Consider the following 20600-nt stretch of genomic DNA (forward strand, 5'->3'; position numbering starts at 1 on the left):
GTAAACGACGGACCTGTGGATTACTGTATCGAGTTAGTTTTGCCCTTTTGGGTTGAGAGTCTCAATACCTCAACCTCAACGTATGGCCTATCACATCAGAGCAAGAGACGAATAAGCCAATAACATCTAATAAACACCATCATTCCTTTTCTGCTAAGGTGAATTAAATAAGATGATTTTCTCGAACAAGTAAAACACTTACCAAGAACTTCCTTCACGTTTGACATGCACAAAAAGGACAAGGACCGTGGGAAAAACAGTGTTTTTGTTATTTTTATTCTTCTTAAGTTACCTCAACTACAGTTTCATCTTGTTGACCACCATACCAGTGACATGGAATGGATAGTAACCACTCTCCAGTACATGATCCCTCCTTACACACACAAATCCTCAGAAACCATAAACTTCTCGTCCCTAGCATTGGTTTCCTCCGGGATCACATTAGCATCCTGAACCTCGCACCCCTTCAGCACAGATCCACGACCAATCTGAGCTCGGCGACCAATCACACACCCGGTTAATTGAGCCCTAGGCTCAACAACGGCGCCCTCCATCAAAACGCAACGAATGATGCGGGCAGCACTAGCAATCTGACAGTTCGCACCGATCACGCTCTCCTTAATAACAGCACCCGGTGCAACAATTACATTCTCACCGAGCAGACAATCCTTCTTTGTAACGTTGCTGGGCGAAGCCACGCCTTCGGGGTAGGCAACTTTATGGGCGTGCGCTAGAGGCGACGCCGCCTTGCGACCAACTTCCTCGATAGAAGGCAGTTTTGCGAGGAAAAGGGATGTTGAAAGCAAGACGCCTGTATTATCGACCCGTCGAATGAACGGAGTTGGTCCTCGGTGGACGTAGGCTAGAATTTGTGGCAGTTCGCTGGACTGGTGTAACTGCTCTGGCTGGAGTTCGGAGCTAGAACGGGTTCTGGTAGTGCTCATATCCTTGATGTCGATTACTTTGTCAACGAATGCGCCAGTATAGCTGCTTTCGGGCGTAAATTCTGTCTCCTGGGGGAAAGTGGTGTCTTCGTTGAAGTTCTTGGTTAATCCTAGTTTGGCGCCGAGACCTTTCTGCCATGCTGACTTGGCCCAGGCGCCGACCAGATCCTCCCTAACGGATTTCAGTTTGCTTTGGTGGTGGACTAGGTCTTTGACCCAGTAGGGGAAGACGTAAACATGGGCATCGCGGAAGGTGGTGAGTATTCTGATGCACGGACAATTCTGGACAAGGGAATAGCGAAGGAGAAGGCCTTGGTCTTCTTTCATTTTCTCCTTGATTGTATCCATTGGCATTGACATGAGGAGTTTGGATAGACTGAACCGTGGGATTAATGGTCCGTCGGGGCCGTGGACAACGGGTGCTTCATTCTGCTCGAGTGGTGCAATAGCTATGAAATCTGTTCCTTCTTCCTGAATACTCTCCTCTCGGTGGTCTGTCTGATAGTACACAGCCAGACCGCCGGGGCGAGCTTCCCGCTGGTGATCGAAGTAGGAATTGGTTGGAGGGGATGCATGTTGAGCCCCTCTAGAATCACTGCCATCGTTGAGGGCATACGGACTGGAAATCCACGCCTCGAGGATTGACTCACCTGGGATTTCACAGATGAGGTCACAAGGAAGGAGAAGAAAATTCGTGGTGATACATCTCTGGACTTCTGGGAGACGAAGGAGCTCGGCAGTTCCCATTGTCATCTCGAGGTCCTTCGGTGCGATGAGCGAGACCGAGGGCGAGTAGAACGATGTAAGATATGGGTTCTGGTCCAAAGCAGCCCGAATGGGAGGGAAAGACAGTGGAGGGGTGATCAACGTGATATCTGGGATATAATTAGCCAATTTGATTAAGAGAATGAGATGGGTCTAGGATAAAGAGATCATTCAGGCTTACCAGTGACACCTGATCGCCTGCAAAAGTCGATGGCATAGAATAACATAGGTCTGTTTGCGACTTGAATGAGGCACTTTGGATACTCCTCGGGTCTGGAGGTGAATGTATTGAGTGAACCTCCAGGACCACATAGGATGAGGGCCTGGAAGTCCATGGGGCCAGCGTGTGGCATGGTTGTTTGAGTGGAGGGTTAAGCAAGTGAGGTTAAAAGGCCTTTAAAATCTAATTTTCCTTGGGATGAGCGATCAATCGCGTGACATGTGTAAGACGGAAAGATTGTTGAGAAGTTTGGTAGAGGGGAGACGCGTTAAGAGGAAGAGCTGATGGGGACAGCCTTTAAGAGACAACAAGTCACGTAGTTGAAACTGACTTGTCACGGGTGAGAGAGAAGTTGTTTGTTTCTAAGTAGCCAAACCTCTGCTCTATCGAAATAGATAGGTACATGACGACCACCTTTCGGGGGGTCGGTCATATCGATAATGAGTTGTAAAGCAGGATCAGGTGAACGGCAAGACTCATTTCAAGTACGACCAAGCATTGATCTTAGACTATATAGCCTTTTCGGTGTCTTTTTCGGTGTCTTTTTACTGGTTTTGTAATAGTTTAGCACTCTATATTCAAGGCTTTTATATGTCCACAGCCTTCAATCGCACAATGTTTTGCCAAGTTCGATTTTGCTGGCGCCCAGAGCTATAGTTTGATATTATTAAGATATAAAACTATTTCCCAGTTGATACAATTTTCTAGAGTGTTGCAGTTTTCAATCAAAATACAATATGGGCCGAGTTTATGCTTTGCCCCAAGCTTTACAGAATCAGTACCTGAAATTAATAGCTGATTTGGAAAGAAAAATAGCAAAAGGGAAGAAAACGGACTAAGCTTTTTTATCAAGACACTGGCTCTATATGCGTTAGTTGAGTAAAAGACATAAACTGACGGTATATATATCCTTCTTCATATAAATCTCAAGTACCACACCCAGAACAAGGATTGTCTCCCCAACCATCATGCATTTTCTTCAAGCTCAGCGGCTAATTCATTCTTTCGATCCTTCCGCCAGACAAGCCACCACGAAGCCAGAATGCCCGAGATAGCCGCACACAGGAAACAAAGACAGATAACATATGACACTCGATAGGTCGGTCCAAACACCGTACTGTATATATGAGGTCCAGCGATGCCACTGAACTGGGCCATGGCATTCGTCAGCCCAATACCCATCCCCACGGCCACTGTGCCCTCAAGCGCACGAATACGTTCTGGCCAGATGACAGGGTATGCAGATCCCGCACAAGCGGTAGCTACAATCAAAGCGAGGTATTTGACGACTGAGTTTTTAACTGTAATCAGGATGATATAGCAGATGATTGTCGTGCTTTCGACTGATTTGTTGTCAGTGGGAACTCCACGTGCAATGCGGGGAATAATACTTACTCGCAACAGCGGTGGTCCAGGGTCTGATCCATCCTTTGTGTAGTAAATACCCGAGAATATTCAAGAAGAAAAAGCATGCGACATATGGAGGCTATTGAGTATGAGTCCGGTTAGCGATGTCTTGTGTATTGGTGCGTTTCCCTAGATTGATTCCAACTCACAATATTCATCAGCTGTGATAAAGCGGTTGTAGTAAAGCCAAGCTCATAGATAACAGTAGGTAAAGCGTAATTCACTCCAAATCCGCCAATACCATGTCCAATCCAGTAGATTGTGAATGTGTACAGGGTCGGACTTGAGAGGAGTGTTTTGAAGTCCCCCCAGTTCCAGCTTTTGTCATTTCCTGAGGGTGCTGTAGAGGAAAGACGGCCCTTGAGGAACGTTCTTTCTTCTTCGGTCAACATGCGGGCGGTCTCGGGGTAGTCCGGAAGACCGAATAACGCTACCACAGAGAGCACGATTGCCGGAAGGCCTTCGATGACAAACAGCCATCGCCAGCCTGAAAGACCACCGGCCCCATCCATAAAGCTGATGGCATATGCTAGCAGCCCACTCAATGCGCCAGATATTTGACCGAGAGAGTAGAAAAGGGCTATTCTCCAGCGCAGCTCAGATGGCTTGTACCAGAATGCCATATGGTAGAGCACAGAAGGGTAGAAGCCGGCTTCAGCCATTCCAATTGCAAATCGTACACACATCATCCCCGGAAAGTCCTTTGCAGCACCAGCAGCGCAGGCGCAGATACCCCAGCCCAAGATCAACACGAACATCCATCTCGAGGGCGTCACGCGTTTGAGAAGGATGGTGTTGGTGGGCTCGAAAAAGAGGTAGCTGTAGGAGAAGATGGACTGTGTCCAGGACCATTGTGCGGCGCTGAAATTGAGCTCTTTCTTGATTCCAGTGCCGGCTTCTAGGTTGATGATGGCGGCGTTGGAGTAGTTGTTGGAATCAATGACACGGAAGATATATACAAGCGAGTAAAACCCAACGAGCCAGAAATCTATTTTTCGCATCACTCTCTTCTCGAGTTTGGCGTTATATTCATTATCTTCGCGATTGATCTCATTGGGCGGAGTTGAAGGTATGCTGGAAGTAATGACTTCCAGCTCGTCGCGCTTCTCCGAAGCCATATTGTCAATTTCGAGATCCGCTTGATGTAGGATGATTGCTTAGAATAATTTCATCTCATTCTGCAGTCAAAACGCAACTTATTTTCCTTGAAGCACCTTTATGCTTATGTGTTACTTGGACCCCTCCGTTCTTGGCGACGCGGGTTGTGAGGGCAAGGTGCCATGATAGTTTGGATCACGACATTTCCCCCCCCAATGTGAATATTCGTTTGATTGAACCTTGATTACTCATTATTCATTCGGATTGCGGCATGCATAGTCTAAAGGCTATAATTGTGGGGTATGAATAACCCCATAACCCCATAGATAAGCTTGAGGCCCATCATATACTGACGGAAAAACGGTGGTAAGGCGATTGTATATGTGGCAGAAAAATCTCAATAAATTCTCTAACTCTCTAAAAATGACAATAGTCCTAAAACATGACAATCTTGTGGATAACTTAGTAATCAAAACAAACAAAACAAAATGAAAGGATGTTTTTCGGGCGAAAAACTGCGGGACTGGTTTTTCGGGCGAAAAACCATCTGAGTTGGTTTTTCTGTAGAAATACCAGCCTGGTCAGTCACGTGACCTAACTGTATCAGGAATGAAAAATAACAGTATTTATCCTAGATTCTGATATACTTCCTAGCTTTTGAAGCGATTATAATTTAGAGCTTTAAGAGCTGTCTTAATTAATATCTGTTTTTATGATTGATTAGATGACTAATCTTAGATATTCTAAGCAATTCCCTAAACCGTTCTTATTTCTAGCGGGGTAAAGCTTTCGTCAGACTATTAGCGGGCATTTCCGCGGTTAGAATCTAATCTATATTGACCCGTCTAGTATTAACTTCCTATTTTAACTAGTATCTATTAATATCTATATAGCGAAGTTTTATATATATTAATACTCCTTCCTTTATTAATAGATTAACGGTCTATTGGTTATTATATATAATTGAGAGTATATATAATGGTTTAAATCTAAGTATATAGAGGACTCGGCGCTACTATTAGACTATTTTTCTAGCTTTAGTAAGTACTAGAAGCTTAGCTTTAGTAGTTAAAGTAGTAACTATCTTTTATTTAGACGCTTTTTAGTCGATTAAACTACTATAAAGTTTATAGATATATCCTTCTAAACTTTTTTAGTCTTTATTATTGCTAAACGATATATTGCTAGTAAAAACCACTGATTTAGCTACTAGTTATATTATTAATATCTTACTTATTAGGTTATTTCTTCTAATCCTATATTTAATAGCCTAAAACCTAGTCTAATATAGGTATTAGATAATATAGTTAATAGTATTAATATATTTAGGACTAGGGTTTAATAAGAATTTAGCTACTTTTCTAGTTACTTTTATAGTATCTAGTCTTAAGATAGTGGTTATATACTATATAGATCTAACTTTAGCTTAATATCTATAAATCTAGCTTAGTATAGTAATTCTATTAAATAGTTCTAATAGCTTAATACTTATTAGAGAATTAACTTTCTAGCTAGTAATTAGATTATATTTCGATACTATACTTTTAATATAGCTATCTTAGTATAGCTAAAGCTTCTTCTAATCTCTATCTTATAAAATATAGATATTAAGAAACTAACTAGTATCTAGCTTATATAGTTCCTAGTACTTTTTTATCTATTAATCTAAATATATTACTTAATTAGTATACTTTAGGTAGTTGATAATAATAATATTATCTATATAGAAGAAAATAATAATACTAATTATTATAAAAATATAGGGATCTTCTGATACTAGAATTAATCCTAGCTTAATAAGAATATATATTACTTCTTACTACTATAGCCTTAGTACTATTCTTAGACTATATAATACTTTATATAGTATCTAGTATTTATTTAAAATTTTAAATCCTAGTAGGTAATATATATATACCTTACTTTATAGGATTAAGTTTAAAAATATATTAACTATATCTCTTTATTTTATATTAAGGTCGAATACTACTATAAGTATAAAGATAGCTCTTACAGTTTTAACTGTTAGTATAGTAGCTCTTTTCTTATCTATTATTATCTATTAAAGATCTCCTTATATATAGATCTATACTTTAAACTTTTTAAGTATACTATCTATATCAAATTTATATATAAAAACCTACTTTAGGGGTAGTATCTATATACCTTTTATATTTAGTATTAGGACCTAAGAGAAGGTTTCTTTTCTTTATAAGGTTTTAATCTTAAATTCTACTACTACTTTAAATTCTTTTATATAAGTATGGTTTTTCAATTCTACCTAATTTCTTAGTAGTAGAGGAAGTTAATCTTTATAAGGTCTTTCTTTTCTTTTAAACCTCTTATTTATCCTAGTTAAGAATATATGAATTAATTTAGGCAGCTCTTCTTCTTCTAGTATTATATATATCCTATAATCCCTATTCCTTCTAGATCTAGTCCTAGTAATAATATTAGCGGGGTCGATTCTATCTAATCTTAGTCTCCTATAATCTAGCTAGGCTAATAAGGATTGAGATAATAATATCTCTTTATTCTATAGTATCGGGGTCTATTTAAGCTTATATTATAGTTAAAGCTTACTTTCTAAGATAGGATTATTATAATTATTCTTATCTCCTATTTATACCTCCCTCTTAGATTTAATCGATATTATAACTAAGATAGGATCTGGTATTATTAAGATAGTATTTCTTACCTATCTCTATATTTCTAACGATAATAATAATAGAATTAGTCTTAGTAATAGTAATATTAATAGAAATAAAGGTTGGTTTAATAATCTTAATAAATTTGGTAATAAAGCTTATAAGGGTAGTGATATTAGTAAAGGGATATCTACTAGGAAGGATCCTAGTATATACTCTCTTATCTAATCCCTTGGTTTATTTAATATTAGGGTTAGTAGTAGATTAGATGATTCCTTTTATATAATAATAGGTATTTACTATCTCCTATTTTCTTCTTATTATAACTCTCTCTCTCTATTATCTCTCTATTAATTATTATTATGATTATCTTAATAATTATCCTTATTATTAACTTATTAGTTATCCCTATATAGATTAACGCCTTACTAGGTATACTTAGTATTATTATAGAGAGCTATTCTAGTAACTAATAGTAGTATTTATATCTAACTTCCTAGCTTAGTTTAAACTTAGTCTATTATTAGTACTATAGGCCAGTACATTTTCTCTATACTATCGGTGATTATACTAATTATATCTTTAAATTCTAGCTTCTCTAACAATTTATATTATTAAGATTTATCGAATATAGTATCCCTTATAATATCGACTCTTCTATTCTTACTACCTTTATATAGGAACTAAATTCTATATAGGTTCTTTAATATATATCCTACTAGATAGCTAATTTCTACTTAAGGTACTATTTTTTTAGATTAGATATATTTAGAATTAACAATTTATAAGTATACTAAGTATCTATATACCCTGAGGTTTAATAGGTTAATCCTTTAGTACTTAATCCTATTAGGTATAGTAAGTTTTATAAGTTCTAACTATAGTATAACCTATTGGTTTTTAATCTTTATTAGTACCCTATTTATAATATACGCTACTATATATACCGCTTCTATCTATATAGTTTTTAGAAGATTAGTATTATTAATAAAGGTTCTTACTATTTTAATAATTATCCCTCCTAATCTCTCTATAGGGCTATTTATTTCTAGTAAGTCTAGTAGTAAGTATTTAATAATATACCCTTTAGCTTTAATTATATTTTCTACCTTATTACCTATACTCTGTTTATTATTATAGTAGAAAACTCTAATCCTAATATTTAGCCAGTTCTTAACTAGAGCGATAAATTTCCTAACTACTATTTAATAGTCGTTTTTCTTAATATATATAAATATAAAGTGGTACTTAATTCTATTAAGGTAAAAATGTATTAACTAAATATATCTATTCTATACTAGCTAATTCTATACTAGATCGAAATGTATACGTCCTAGTATACCATAGGTTATACCAATTCTTCTCTAAGATATCTGCTTTAGTATATCTACTAGCTAGTAAGCTTTATATACCTGATTCTTAAGGTTACTTCTAGTAATTATCACACCCTCTATTATCTTAGTATAACGGATAAAGATCCGTATAAGAGGAAAACACATATAAGTCTGTATAGGCTCAGGAAGGAATATCTATATCGTTATACATCCATTCCGATATCGATTTGTAAGGGGTTCATCACATGAATATAGGTAGATAGATTTCCTTATAGATAGGGACCCCCTAGGGCCCCCCTCGAGACTGGCAAGAATTAGTCTTAATACACTATCAATACATTGTGTTCCCTCTACCAAGCCCTTTGTATCTTACCCGGTTAATAGGCCTTACACCTATATAATGTATATCATTACAATTCTAATTCTTCTTCTTTAACTGCCTAAGATACAATGGCTCCCTTAACTTATCAGCAATCCCAGGGAAATACTGAAATTCCTGAGAATCAGTCCCGACCAAGAGATAAAACAGAGGAAGATCAAACCAACCCTACTACTTTTAGGGGAGGACGCAGAGGAAACCGCAGTAGAGGAAGAGGTTAATATAGGGGTCGTGGACGTAGGGGATATCGAAACGCGAAATCTAAAGCCTTAGAAGTAAACGCTACCTTAACGATAGAAAAAGGAAATACTACCGAAGCTACCGCGATAGGGGTATATTTCCTTTATAGTAATAAAGATCATTAGGTAAATAAGTGTCCCTAAAAGGCTATAGTTTAAATATTAGTTTAAACGATAAAAGGAAGTAAATCCTAAGTATTGGGAAAAGTAAAAGAGCTAGAGTAAATCCTAATACCCTAGCTTAATACCCGCTTATTAGGATAGCTATATACTTATATATACCGATTACCCTTAGAAACGGTAATAAAATATATATAGATCTTAATACTACTATAGAATATAATATTATTAGTAAAGAATTTACTTATAACTGAAAACTTCCTACTACTCTATTATCCTCTTTACTACTAAAAGGAATTTCCCTAGAAAAGTTATATATATATAGTATATACTAGGTTATATTTACTATAAAAGATTCTAAAGGTACCGAAAAAGTTATAAAACGACTATATATTAGTATTAAAAGAGATCTATATCTAAAAGGAAGCCTTATACTCTTATCTAGAATATTTATTAATAAATTTAATATTATCCTATAACTAAGTATAAATTATTAGTAGTTTAGGGTTAAAACTTTTAAGTTAATAAATCTATATAAGTTTATAAAGGTATTATAAAATATAGCTATTATTTATACCTTAGTTAAATTGCCTAAAGAAATCTAGTTACTAGATAAAGATAGAAATTATACTTATCTTAATATATCTAAGATTCTACCTAAGTTAGAGGTATATCTTAATATATTTAACTATAAAAAGGTAGGGACTCTCCTATAAACTAAGTTATCTAACTATATAATTAAAATTAAAGAAGGTAAAACCCCTCCTTATAAACTAATCTATCCTCTCTCTAGAATAGAGCTTAAGGAATTATAGGCTTACCTTATAGATAATATTAAAAAGAAGCGAATCTAACTATTAAAAAGCCCTATAAATATACTAATTCTTTTTATACTAAAAAAAGATAGAGGTCTATATCTTTATATAGACTACTAGAGTCTTAATTATATTATAATTAAGAATTACTATCTATTATCCCTTATTTTAGAAATCTTAGATTATCTCTCTAGAGTAAAATATTTTAGTAAAATTAATATTAAGGATATATACTACTAGATTTAACTATAAGAAGGTAATAAATAGAAGATAGCTTTCTATACTAGATATAGCTATTTTAAATATATAGTTATACCTTTTAGGTTATTAAATATACTAGTTACCTTTTAAAGCTATATTTATATAGTATTAGGTAAGCTAGTTGATATTATTTATATAGTATATCTAGATAATATCTTAATATTTATACTTAATTATAAAAGCTATACTAGAGCTCTATAATAAGTTTTTAAATAACTAAGAAAAGTAGAGCTCTATATTAAACCTTTTAAATATACTTTCTATTAAAAGGAAGTTAAATTCTTAGGTTTTATTATAAATAAAGATAGTATAAAAATAGACCTAGATTATATCTAAATTATCTAAGAATAAGAAGAGCCTAGAAGCTACTATAATATCTAAGTATTCTTAGGATTTTATAATTTCTATTAGTACTTTATTAAAGGATATTTATATATTTCCTTATCCCTAATATTAATATTAAAAGGGAGTAAAGAAGGAAAGAAACTAGGCTAGGTCTTTTTAACTAATACTAAATTAAGAATATTTTATAACTTAAAAGAGGTATTTAAGTCTATATCTCTCCTTTATTATTTTAATCCTAAGTAACCTATTTAACTAGAAACTAATACTTTAAATAAAGAAATAGGAGGTATTCTCTTATAACTAGACCTAGAAGGATAGTAGTACTTAGTTACCTTTTAGTTAAGAAAGTTCTTAGGTATAGAATTAAATTATATAATACTAAATTAAGAACTATTCGCTATTATATATTCCTTTTAATATTAGAGATACTACCTTAATAGTAGTAAGTATACTATTAAAGTTCTTTCTAATTATATTAATTTATATATATTTATAACCTAATAAAAACTTAATAGAAGATAAGTATATTAGTATATATTTCTTATACCTTTTAACTTTATTATAAAGTATAGGCTAAGTAAGATAAATCCTATAGATAGACTATTTAGAATTCTAAATTCTAAGTAAGTAGCTCTAGGAATAGAATTAATAACCTTAATTTAAAACTAAATTAAGGGTAAGGAGTTCTTAATCTAAAATTAGATTAAGGATACTATTACCCTTATAATCTAAGAGATTATAGGGATAAAAGATCTAGATATAGATCTAGAGTATGATTCTAATAAATATAACTTATAATTCTAATTTAGATTAGAGCCTAAGGCTATATAGGAAAATCCTAGATCTAGTATACCTATAGGAATAAATATATAATATATTAGTATAGAATTAGATAATTAGTCTAAATAGAGAGAACTCTATAATAAACTAGATATACTATTTAGTATTAAGGATATTATAAAAGTAGTTATCTAGTCTATTAGTATAGATACTAAAGATATTCTCTAATAGATTACTAGGCTTTAATAAGAAGACTAAGAATTGATCTACTAAAAAGGGGATATTTTAACCTAGAAACTAGGTCTAAAAGGCTAGGAAGTTAATATAACTAGATTACTATAGTATTAGGGATATATATATATACCTAAAAAAGAAGGCCTATATATAAAGCTATTATAAATATACTATAATAAACCTATTATAAGGTATTTTAGTAGTATAAGAATAGAGGAGTTATTAAAATATAACTACTATTAGATAAATATATAAGAAGATATTAAAAAGTATATTAAATCTTATAGAGTCTATTAAACTATATAAGTACTAAGATATTAACCCTATAGTAAGCTTAAATTATTACTAATTCTATTTAGGCTATTTACTAAGTTATTAATAGATTTTATTATAGGATTACCTTAATTAATCTAGAAAGGTTAGATAGTAGATACTATTCTAGTTATTATAGACTATTTCTTAAAATAGTGCCTTTTCTTCCTAGTTTTAACTATAATAGATACTATAGAATTAGCTAAGCTATTCTATTAAGAGGTTAAACTAAGATATAGACTACCTAATAATATTATATCTAACTAGGGATCTATCTTTATAAGTAGGTTTTAGTTAAAACTATATTATCTTTCTAAAGTTAAACTTTAGTATTTAATAGTATTTTACCTATAAACTAATAGTTAAATAGAAAGGATAAACTAAATTCTTAAATACTATTTAAGGTATTTTATTAATAAATAATAAAAATTATAGCTAATACTTCTTTATTTAGCTAAGTATACTTATAATAATATAGTTAATATAACTACTAGTATATCTCTATTCTAGGTACTCCTAGGTTTTAATCCTAATTTTTAAATTTATAGTAAGGATACTAGTATTAAGAGGGAGGTACTAGCTATACTATATAGATTTAAAAAATTAAATAAATTATATAGAAAGCTATAGATATTATAGCGAAAAGCTATTAAAGTATAGGGAAATTAGTATAATAAATACTATTAAATAATATCCTTTAAAAAGAATAACCTTATAGCCTTATCTACTAAAAACCTATAGTTAAAAGAAAGAACTACTAAAAAGCTATTTCCTTAATAGATTAGACTATTTAGGATCTTAGAATATATTAGAAAGTAGGTATACTACCTCCTATTCCTAGATAAATATACTATAATTTATAATATTTTTCTTATTTCCTTCCTCTAATTATAGGAATAAAGAGAAGGAAAACTAGAATAACTACTATTACTAGAACTAGTAGATAATAATAAATAGGAAGTTAAAGAGATTAAGGATAATTATATTTTCGAGGATAAATTATATTATCTAGTAAAATAGTAGGGCTAGCCTTCTAAATATAACTAATAGGTCCTAGAGAGTATAATAACTAATATACTAAAATTTATTATAAAATATAAAAAGGTATAAAAAATATAAAAGAAATTAACCTAAGTAGTATCTATATTAAATTACTATTAAACTACTATAGTTATAGTATCTAATTATTATAAGGAAAAGTAGCTATATATTCCTTAAATATTACCTCTATATTTAAATTATTAATTAATTCTAATACCTTAGAATAAGTCTACTAGAATATAATTATAATATCTATCTAAGTAATAAGCAATTCCTCTAAATTTATAAGTTAGGGCTATTCTAAGGCCTATATTATAAGGATATCCTAGGGATAAATATTAGTATAAGTATCCTAATTACTAATAGGATACTTAGAAATAAAGGCTATATAATTATTATAAATAGACTAGAAGATATATTAGTAAAACTATTATAGAAAAGACTAGATTTATTCTAATACTTATAGTAGGAATATATATTCTAGTTAGACTATAATTCTTATAATATACTCTTATAAGAGTATTAAAAGCTATAACTAGATTATAAACTATATCTATAACTACCTTAATAAACTTAGGAAGAAAATAGAATTATACTTCCTTATTATCCTTATCTAATATACCTATAGCTACTCTAAGGATTCCTTTAGTAGTTAACTAAAATTACTCTACCTAGGAAAGAACTACTAGTAACTAGAATTAGTTTCCTTTAATACTAGTAGGAACCTAATTCTAAGATTAGTACTATCCTATTAGAATATAGCTAAAATAATTAAGAAAATATACTAAGTTATATATATAGTATACTTTCGAATAATATATATAAGTCTTACTATATAGTATATTAATATAATACTAGATTACTAAGGGGAAATAATAGTTATTCTTATCCTTTCCCTAATCTTAATTAATTACTTATATATATAATAGGTACTAGGCCTATTAATAAAGAATAGGGTTTATAATAGTTTTCTAGTATATTCCTACTAAACTAGTAGTCTTTACTATTATATTAGGGATTTAATACTATTATATAGGTAAAACAATTAGAAGAAGAGGTCTAGAGATTATAGAAAAGTAGAGAGAAAAGGTAGTAAATATACTATAATTATAACTATTTCCTATAAAACTATTAAAGAAATATAACTATATCCTAAATAATAGCTATTATAAGTATATTTCTTTATATAAATACCTATAAAGAATATTACTATAAAGATAAATCTATACCTTTTAAATCTCTACCTATTTCTAGATATTTTCTATATTATAGAAAATATATAGATTATAATCTTTATAAAACGTATATATTCTAGTAAAGAATTAGTATAGAATTAGAAGTAAATCCTAGAAGTCTATATAATACCTCTCTACTAAAAAGATAATATATATCTATATATTATTAGTCTTAAAAAGATATAATATTTATATAGCCACCCTCTTAAAAGAAGTATGAAATATAGAGTATATTCCTTATCGTTTACCTTTCTTTTAATTTATTATATATAATCTTTAATATATCTACTGCTTTATTTTCTTTAATATATAAACTTCCTAATACCTTCCTAATTCTTTATCCTTTTATTCTTTAGTAATTGTGTTTATATATAGATAAGGATATCTATATAGGGAGAGGGAGATAATTGTAATAGATAAAGATCTATATAAGAGGAAAATATATATAAGTCTATATAGGCTTAGGAAGGAATGTCTATATCGTTATATATCTATTCCGATATCGATTCGTAAGGGGTTCGTTATATGAATATAGGTAGATAGATTTCCTTATAGATAGGGACCCCCTAGGGCCCCCCTCGAGACTAGTAAGAATTAGTCTTAATATACTATTAATACATTGTGTTCCCTCTACCAAGCCCTTTGTATCTTATCCGGTTGATAGGCCTTATACCTATATAACGTATATCATTATACTTAGAGAGTTTTTTAATTCTCTTTTTTCTAATATAGCCTAGTTATCTATACTATATTTTAAGTAAGGCTTTGGATTTTAGTTCTTTTTCTAATCTTTTTAATATAGTAAGTACTAATAAACCATTTTGTATTTTAGGGATTTTAAACCCTAACTATTGGAATAATATGTGTTCCTGTTTTAATGATGTAATTGATGATGTCATTGATTACTTGCTTTGTTACGTCTGAAGAAAGTCATGATTCATCTGAAGAGAAATCATGATTCATCTGAAGAAAAGTCATGAATCATCTGATCTTTGATTTACCGAGTTATCCACAATGTTTGATTGCTATAAGAAAGCCCCAGATTGTACTGAATGCTAGTTAGACAAATTGACTATTTCATCCCATGATATATACTTTGATCTCATCTTGACCTAACACTTGACCGCCTAGCTGTTTATCTGTTTAAACACTACGCATTTGACCCCTTGAGAGTACATTACAAAGCATTGTGCCTAGTTCTGCCATACACTAACACTAACTAAAAACCCTAAGGTTAAGATAACTATAAGAGATTCTATTCCTTATATATTTTATATAGTAGGGTTCCGTTCTTCTTAATCTAGTTCTTTTTAAAATTCAGGAAAGTACTGGTCTTCTTAAATATAAGGTTATAAGCAATAAGGTTTATATAGAAATTTAGAGAGTACTTAGCGTTATATAAAGTTATTTTCTTTATCTAATTAGTAACTAGATTAATACTATTGATTTCGACTTTTCTAATTCTAGTAACTATTAAGGCTATGTTACTAACCTTAATTATACTCTTAGTTTCTTTAAAGGTAATAAAGAGGTTATAATCGTTATAAATATAAACTTATACACCTATATTAACTAGCTATCTTTTATTTATTAGTATAGTTTTATAGGTTTAGAAGATAGTATCTAGAGTTTCTTCTTCTATTGCAAAAAATCCTAGTTCTTTACTTTAGATTATAGTATTTACTTACTAACTTCTATTCTTTTTAGGCACTATTCCTAGTTCTTTATATCTTTTATCGATAAATACTTTCTATATAGGATCCTCTTTTATTACTTTATTCTAGGCCTTCTTATATTCTAGGTCTTAGGTATACCCTTTTAGAATAAGATCTAGGTAGGCCCCCTAGTATTTCTATACTAGGTAGTTATATTTACCACTATATCTATAGGGATATTTTCTCCTAAAGAATAGTATATTATTTATAGATTTAGCTTATTTACTATTTCTAGTTCTACTATTCTTATTAGTAGATACTAGCTAGGCTTCTTAATATCCTTACTAGGTCGAGAAAACGGCTTTTAATATACCTTTTTATATAGCTTATCTACTAATAGTACTATCCTATTAAGTCTTATAGTAAGATAATAGCTTACTAAACTTAATAGTTCTTTCTTATTATATCTTTTCTTAAGATAGACTTTATTATATATCTCTAAGCCTTACAGTAAAGAATTCCAGTAAGATAGTTATGATTACTTATAGGAACTATATCGCTATATCTTTTATTTTACTAACTTTAGCTATAATATAATAAGTATACAGAGTTTCCTATTTTAGTAACTATTTTTCGATATTTATATTCTAGTCTAGACCTTAGTTTAGATTATTCTATTCTACTCTTAAATTTGATCTATATATAGGGTTATACTTAGGAGTATAGTACTATCGTAAATTTCGAAGTAGTACCTAGGGAGAATCCTAAGTTAGGAATACCTAATAAGATAGGAGAACGTTTAATTTAATGGCATTTACCACTATATTAAATCCTTAGAGACCCCTATTTATAATGATATATATTATACAGGTGTAAGGCCTGTCAACTGGGTAAGATATAAAGGGCTTAGTAGAGGGAATATAATATATTGATAGTATATTAAGACTAATTCTTACTAGTCTTAAGGGGGGCCCTAGGGGGTCCCTATCTATAAGGAAATCTGTCTGCCTATATTTATATAACAAACCCTTTATAAATTAATATCGGAATAGATGTATGATAATATAGATATTCCTTCCTAAGCCTATATAGACTTATATGTATTTTCCTCTTATATAGATCTTTATCTATTATAATTATCTCTCTCTCTCTATATAGATATCCTTATCTATATATAAATACAATTACTAAAGAATAAAAGGATAAAGAATTAGGGAGGTATTAGGGAGTTTATATATTAAAGAAAATAAAGCAGTAGATATATTAAAGATTATATATAATAAATTAAAAGAAAGGTAAATAATAAGGAATATACTCTATATTTTATACTTCTTTTAAGAGGGTAGCTATATAAATATTGTATCTTTTTAAGACTAATAATATATAGATATATATTATCTTTTTAGTAGAGAGGTATTATATAGACTTCTAGGATTTACTTCTAATTCTATACTAATTCTTTATTAGAATATATATATTTTATAAAGATTATAATCTATATATTTTCTATAATATAGAAAATATCTAGAAATAGGTAGAGATTTAAAAGGTATAGATTTATCTTTATAGCGATATTCTTTATAGGTATTTATATAAAGAAATATACTTATAATAACTATTATTCGGGATATAGTTATATTTCTTTAATAGTTTTATAAGAAATAGTTATAGTTATAGTATATTTACTACCTTTTCTCTCTACTTTTCTATAATCTCTAGACCTCTTCTTCTAATTATTTTATTTATATAATAGTATTAAATCCCTAATATAATAGTAAAGACTACTAGTTTAGTAGGAATATATTAGAAAACTATTATAAACCCTATTCTTTATCGATAGGCCTAGTACTTATTATATATATAAGTAATTAATTAAGATTAGGGAAAGGATAAGGATAACTATTATTTCCCTTTAGTAATCTAGTATTATATTAATATATTATATAGTAAGACTTATATATATTATTTAAAAGTATACTATATATATAACTTAGTATATTTTCTTAATTATTTTAACTATATTCTAATAGGATAGTACTAATCTTAGAACTAGGTTCTTACTAGTATTAAAGGAAACCGATTCTAGTTACTAGTAGTTCTTTCCTAGGTAGAGTAATTTTAGTTAACTACTAAAGGAATCCTTAGAGTAGCTATAAGTATATTAGATAAGGATAATAAGGAAGTATAATTCTATTTTCCTCCTAAGTTTATTAAGGTAGTTATAGATATAGTTTATAATCTAATTATAGCTTTTAATACTCTTATAAGAGTATATTATAAGAATTATAATCTAATTAGAATATATATTCCTACTATAAGTATTAGGGTAAATCTAGTCTTTTCTATAGTAGTTTTACTAATATATCTTCTAATCTATTTATAATAATTATATAGCCTTTATTTCTAAGTATCCTATTAGTAATTAGGATACTTATATTACTATTTATCCCTAGGATATCCTTATAATATAGGCCTTAGAATAGCCCTAACTTATAAATTTAGAGGAATTACTTACTACTTAGATAGGTACTATAATTATATTCTAATAGACTTATTCTAAGGTATTAGAATTAATTAATAATTTAAATATAGAGGTAATATTTAAGGAATATATAGCTACTTTTCCTTATAGTAATTAGATACTATAATTATAGTAGTTTAATAGTAATTTAATATAGATATTACTTAGGTTAATTTCTTTTATATTTTTTATACCTTTTTATATTTTATAATAAGCTTTAGTATATTAGTTATTATACTCTCTAGGACCTATTAATTATATTTAAAAGGCTAGCTCTACTATTTTACTAGATAATATAATTTATCCTTAAAAATATAATTATCCTTAATCTCTTTAACCTCCTATTTATTATTATCTACTAGTTTTAATAGTAGTAGTTATTCTAGTTCTCCTTCTCTTTATTCCTATAGTTAGAGAAAGGAAATAAGGAAAATATTATAAATTATAGTATATTTATCTAGGAATAGGAGGTAGTATACCTACTTTCTAATATATTCTAAGATCCTAAATAGTCTAATCTATTAAGGAAATAGCTTTTTAGTAGTCCCTTCTTTTAACTATAGGTTTTTAGTAGATAGGGCTATAAGGTTATTCTTTTTAAAGGATATTACTTAATAGTATTTATTATACTAATTTCCCTATACTTTAGTAGCTTTTTACTATAATATCTATAGCTTTCTATATAGTTTATTTAGTTTTTTAAATCTATATAATATAGCTAGTACCTTCCTCTTAATACTAGTATCCTTACTATAAATTTAAAAATTAGGATTAAAACCTAGGAATACTTAGAATAGAGATATACTAGTAGTTATATTAACTATATTATTATAAGTATATTTAACTAAATAAAGAAGTACTAGCTATAATTTTTATTATTTATTAATAAAATACCTTAAATAGTATTTAAGAATTTAGTTTATCCTTTCTATTTAACTATTAGTTTATAGGTAAAACGCTATTAAATACTAAAGTTTAACTTTAGAAAGATAATATAGTTTTAATTAAAACCTATTTATAAAGATAGATCCCTAGTTAGATATAATACTATTAGGTAGTCTATATCTTAATTTAATCTCTTAATAGAATAGCTTAGCTAATTCTATAGTATCTATTATAGTTAAAACTAGGAAAAAAAGGTATTATTTTAAGAAATAGTCTATAATAACTAGAATAATATCTACTATCTAATCTTTCTAGATTAATTAAGGTAATCTTATAATAAAATCTATTAATAACTTAGTAAATAGCCTAGATAGAATTAGTAATAATTTAAGCTTACTATAGGGTCGATATCTTAGTACTTATATAGTTTAATAGATTCTATAAGATTTAATATACTTTTTAATATCTTCTTATATATTTATCTAATAGTAGTTATATTTTAATAACTCCTCTATTCTTATACTACTAAAATACCCTATAATAGGTTTATTATAGTATATTTATAATAGCTTTATATATAGGCCTTCTTTTTTAGGTATATATATATATTCCTAGTATTATAGTAATCTAGTTATATTAACTTCCTAGCCTTTTAGGCCTAGTTTCTAGGCTAAAATATCCCTTTTTAGTAGATTGATTCTTAGTCTTCTTATTAAAGCCTAGTAACCTATTAGAGAATATCTTTAGTATCTATATTAATAGATTAGATAACTACTTTTATAGTATCCTTAATACTAAATAGTATATCTAGTTTATTATAGAGTTCTTTCTATTTAGACTAATTATCTAATTCTATACTAATATATTATATATTCGTTCCTATAGGTATACTAGATCTAGGATTTTCCTATATAGCCTTAGGCTTTAATCTAAATTAGAATTATAAGTTATATTTATTAGAATTATATTCTAGATCTATATCTAGATCTTTTATTCCTATAATCTCTTAGATTATAAGGGTAATAGTATCCTTAATCTAATTTTAGATTAGGAGTTCCTTACCCTTAATTTAGTTTTAAATTAGGGTTATTAATTCTATTCCTAGAGTTATTTACTTAGAATTTAGAATTCTAGATAGTCTATCTATAGGATTTATCTTACCTAGCCTATACTTTATAATAAAATTAAAAGGTATAAGAAATATATACTAATATACTTATCTTCTATTAAGTTTTTATTAGATTATAAATATATATAAATTAGTATAATTAGAAAGAACTTTAATAGTATACTTACTACTATTAAGGTAGTATCTCTAATATTAAAAGGAATATATAATAGTAAATAGTTCTTAATCTAATA

At 29.5% G+C, this 20600-nt stretch overlaps 2 protein-coding genes across 2 annotated transcripts; both read right to left on the reverse strand.

The window, feature by feature from the left end:
- Positions 1-374: 374 nt before the first annotated feature.
- N7518_004955 (translation initiation factor eIF-2B gamma subunit family protein) lies at positions 375-2062 on the reverse strand (the record flags this gene model as incomplete). The annotated part of the gene is made up of 2 exons (XM_057185882.1): positions 375-1819; positions 1891-2062. 2 exons carry the CDS (start codon positions 2060-2062, stop codon positions 375-377), a joined length of 1617 nt encoding a protein of 538 aa, XP_057042652.1.
- Positions 2063-2895: 833 nt separating this feature from the next.
- On the reverse strand, positions 2896-4454 carry N7518_004956 (uncharacterized protein; the record flags this gene model as incomplete). The annotated part of the gene is made up of 3 exons (XM_057185883.1): positions 2896-3272; positions 3325-3415; positions 3486-4454. 3 exons carry the CDS (start codon positions 4452-4454, stop codon positions 2896-2898), a joined length of 1437 nt encoding a protein of 478 aa, XP_057042653.1.
- Between the last annotated feature and the right edge of the window lie 16146 nt (positions 4455-20600).

The sequence above is a fragment of the Penicillium psychrosexuale genome, assembly GCF_028828465.1.
Source record: "Penicillium psychrosexuale strain IBT 29551 chromosome Unknown utg000003l, whole genome shotgun sequence".
NCBI classification, from domain to species: Eukaryota; Fungi; Ascomycota; class Eurotiomycetes; order Eurotiales; family Aspergillaceae; genus Penicillium; species Penicillium psychrosexuale.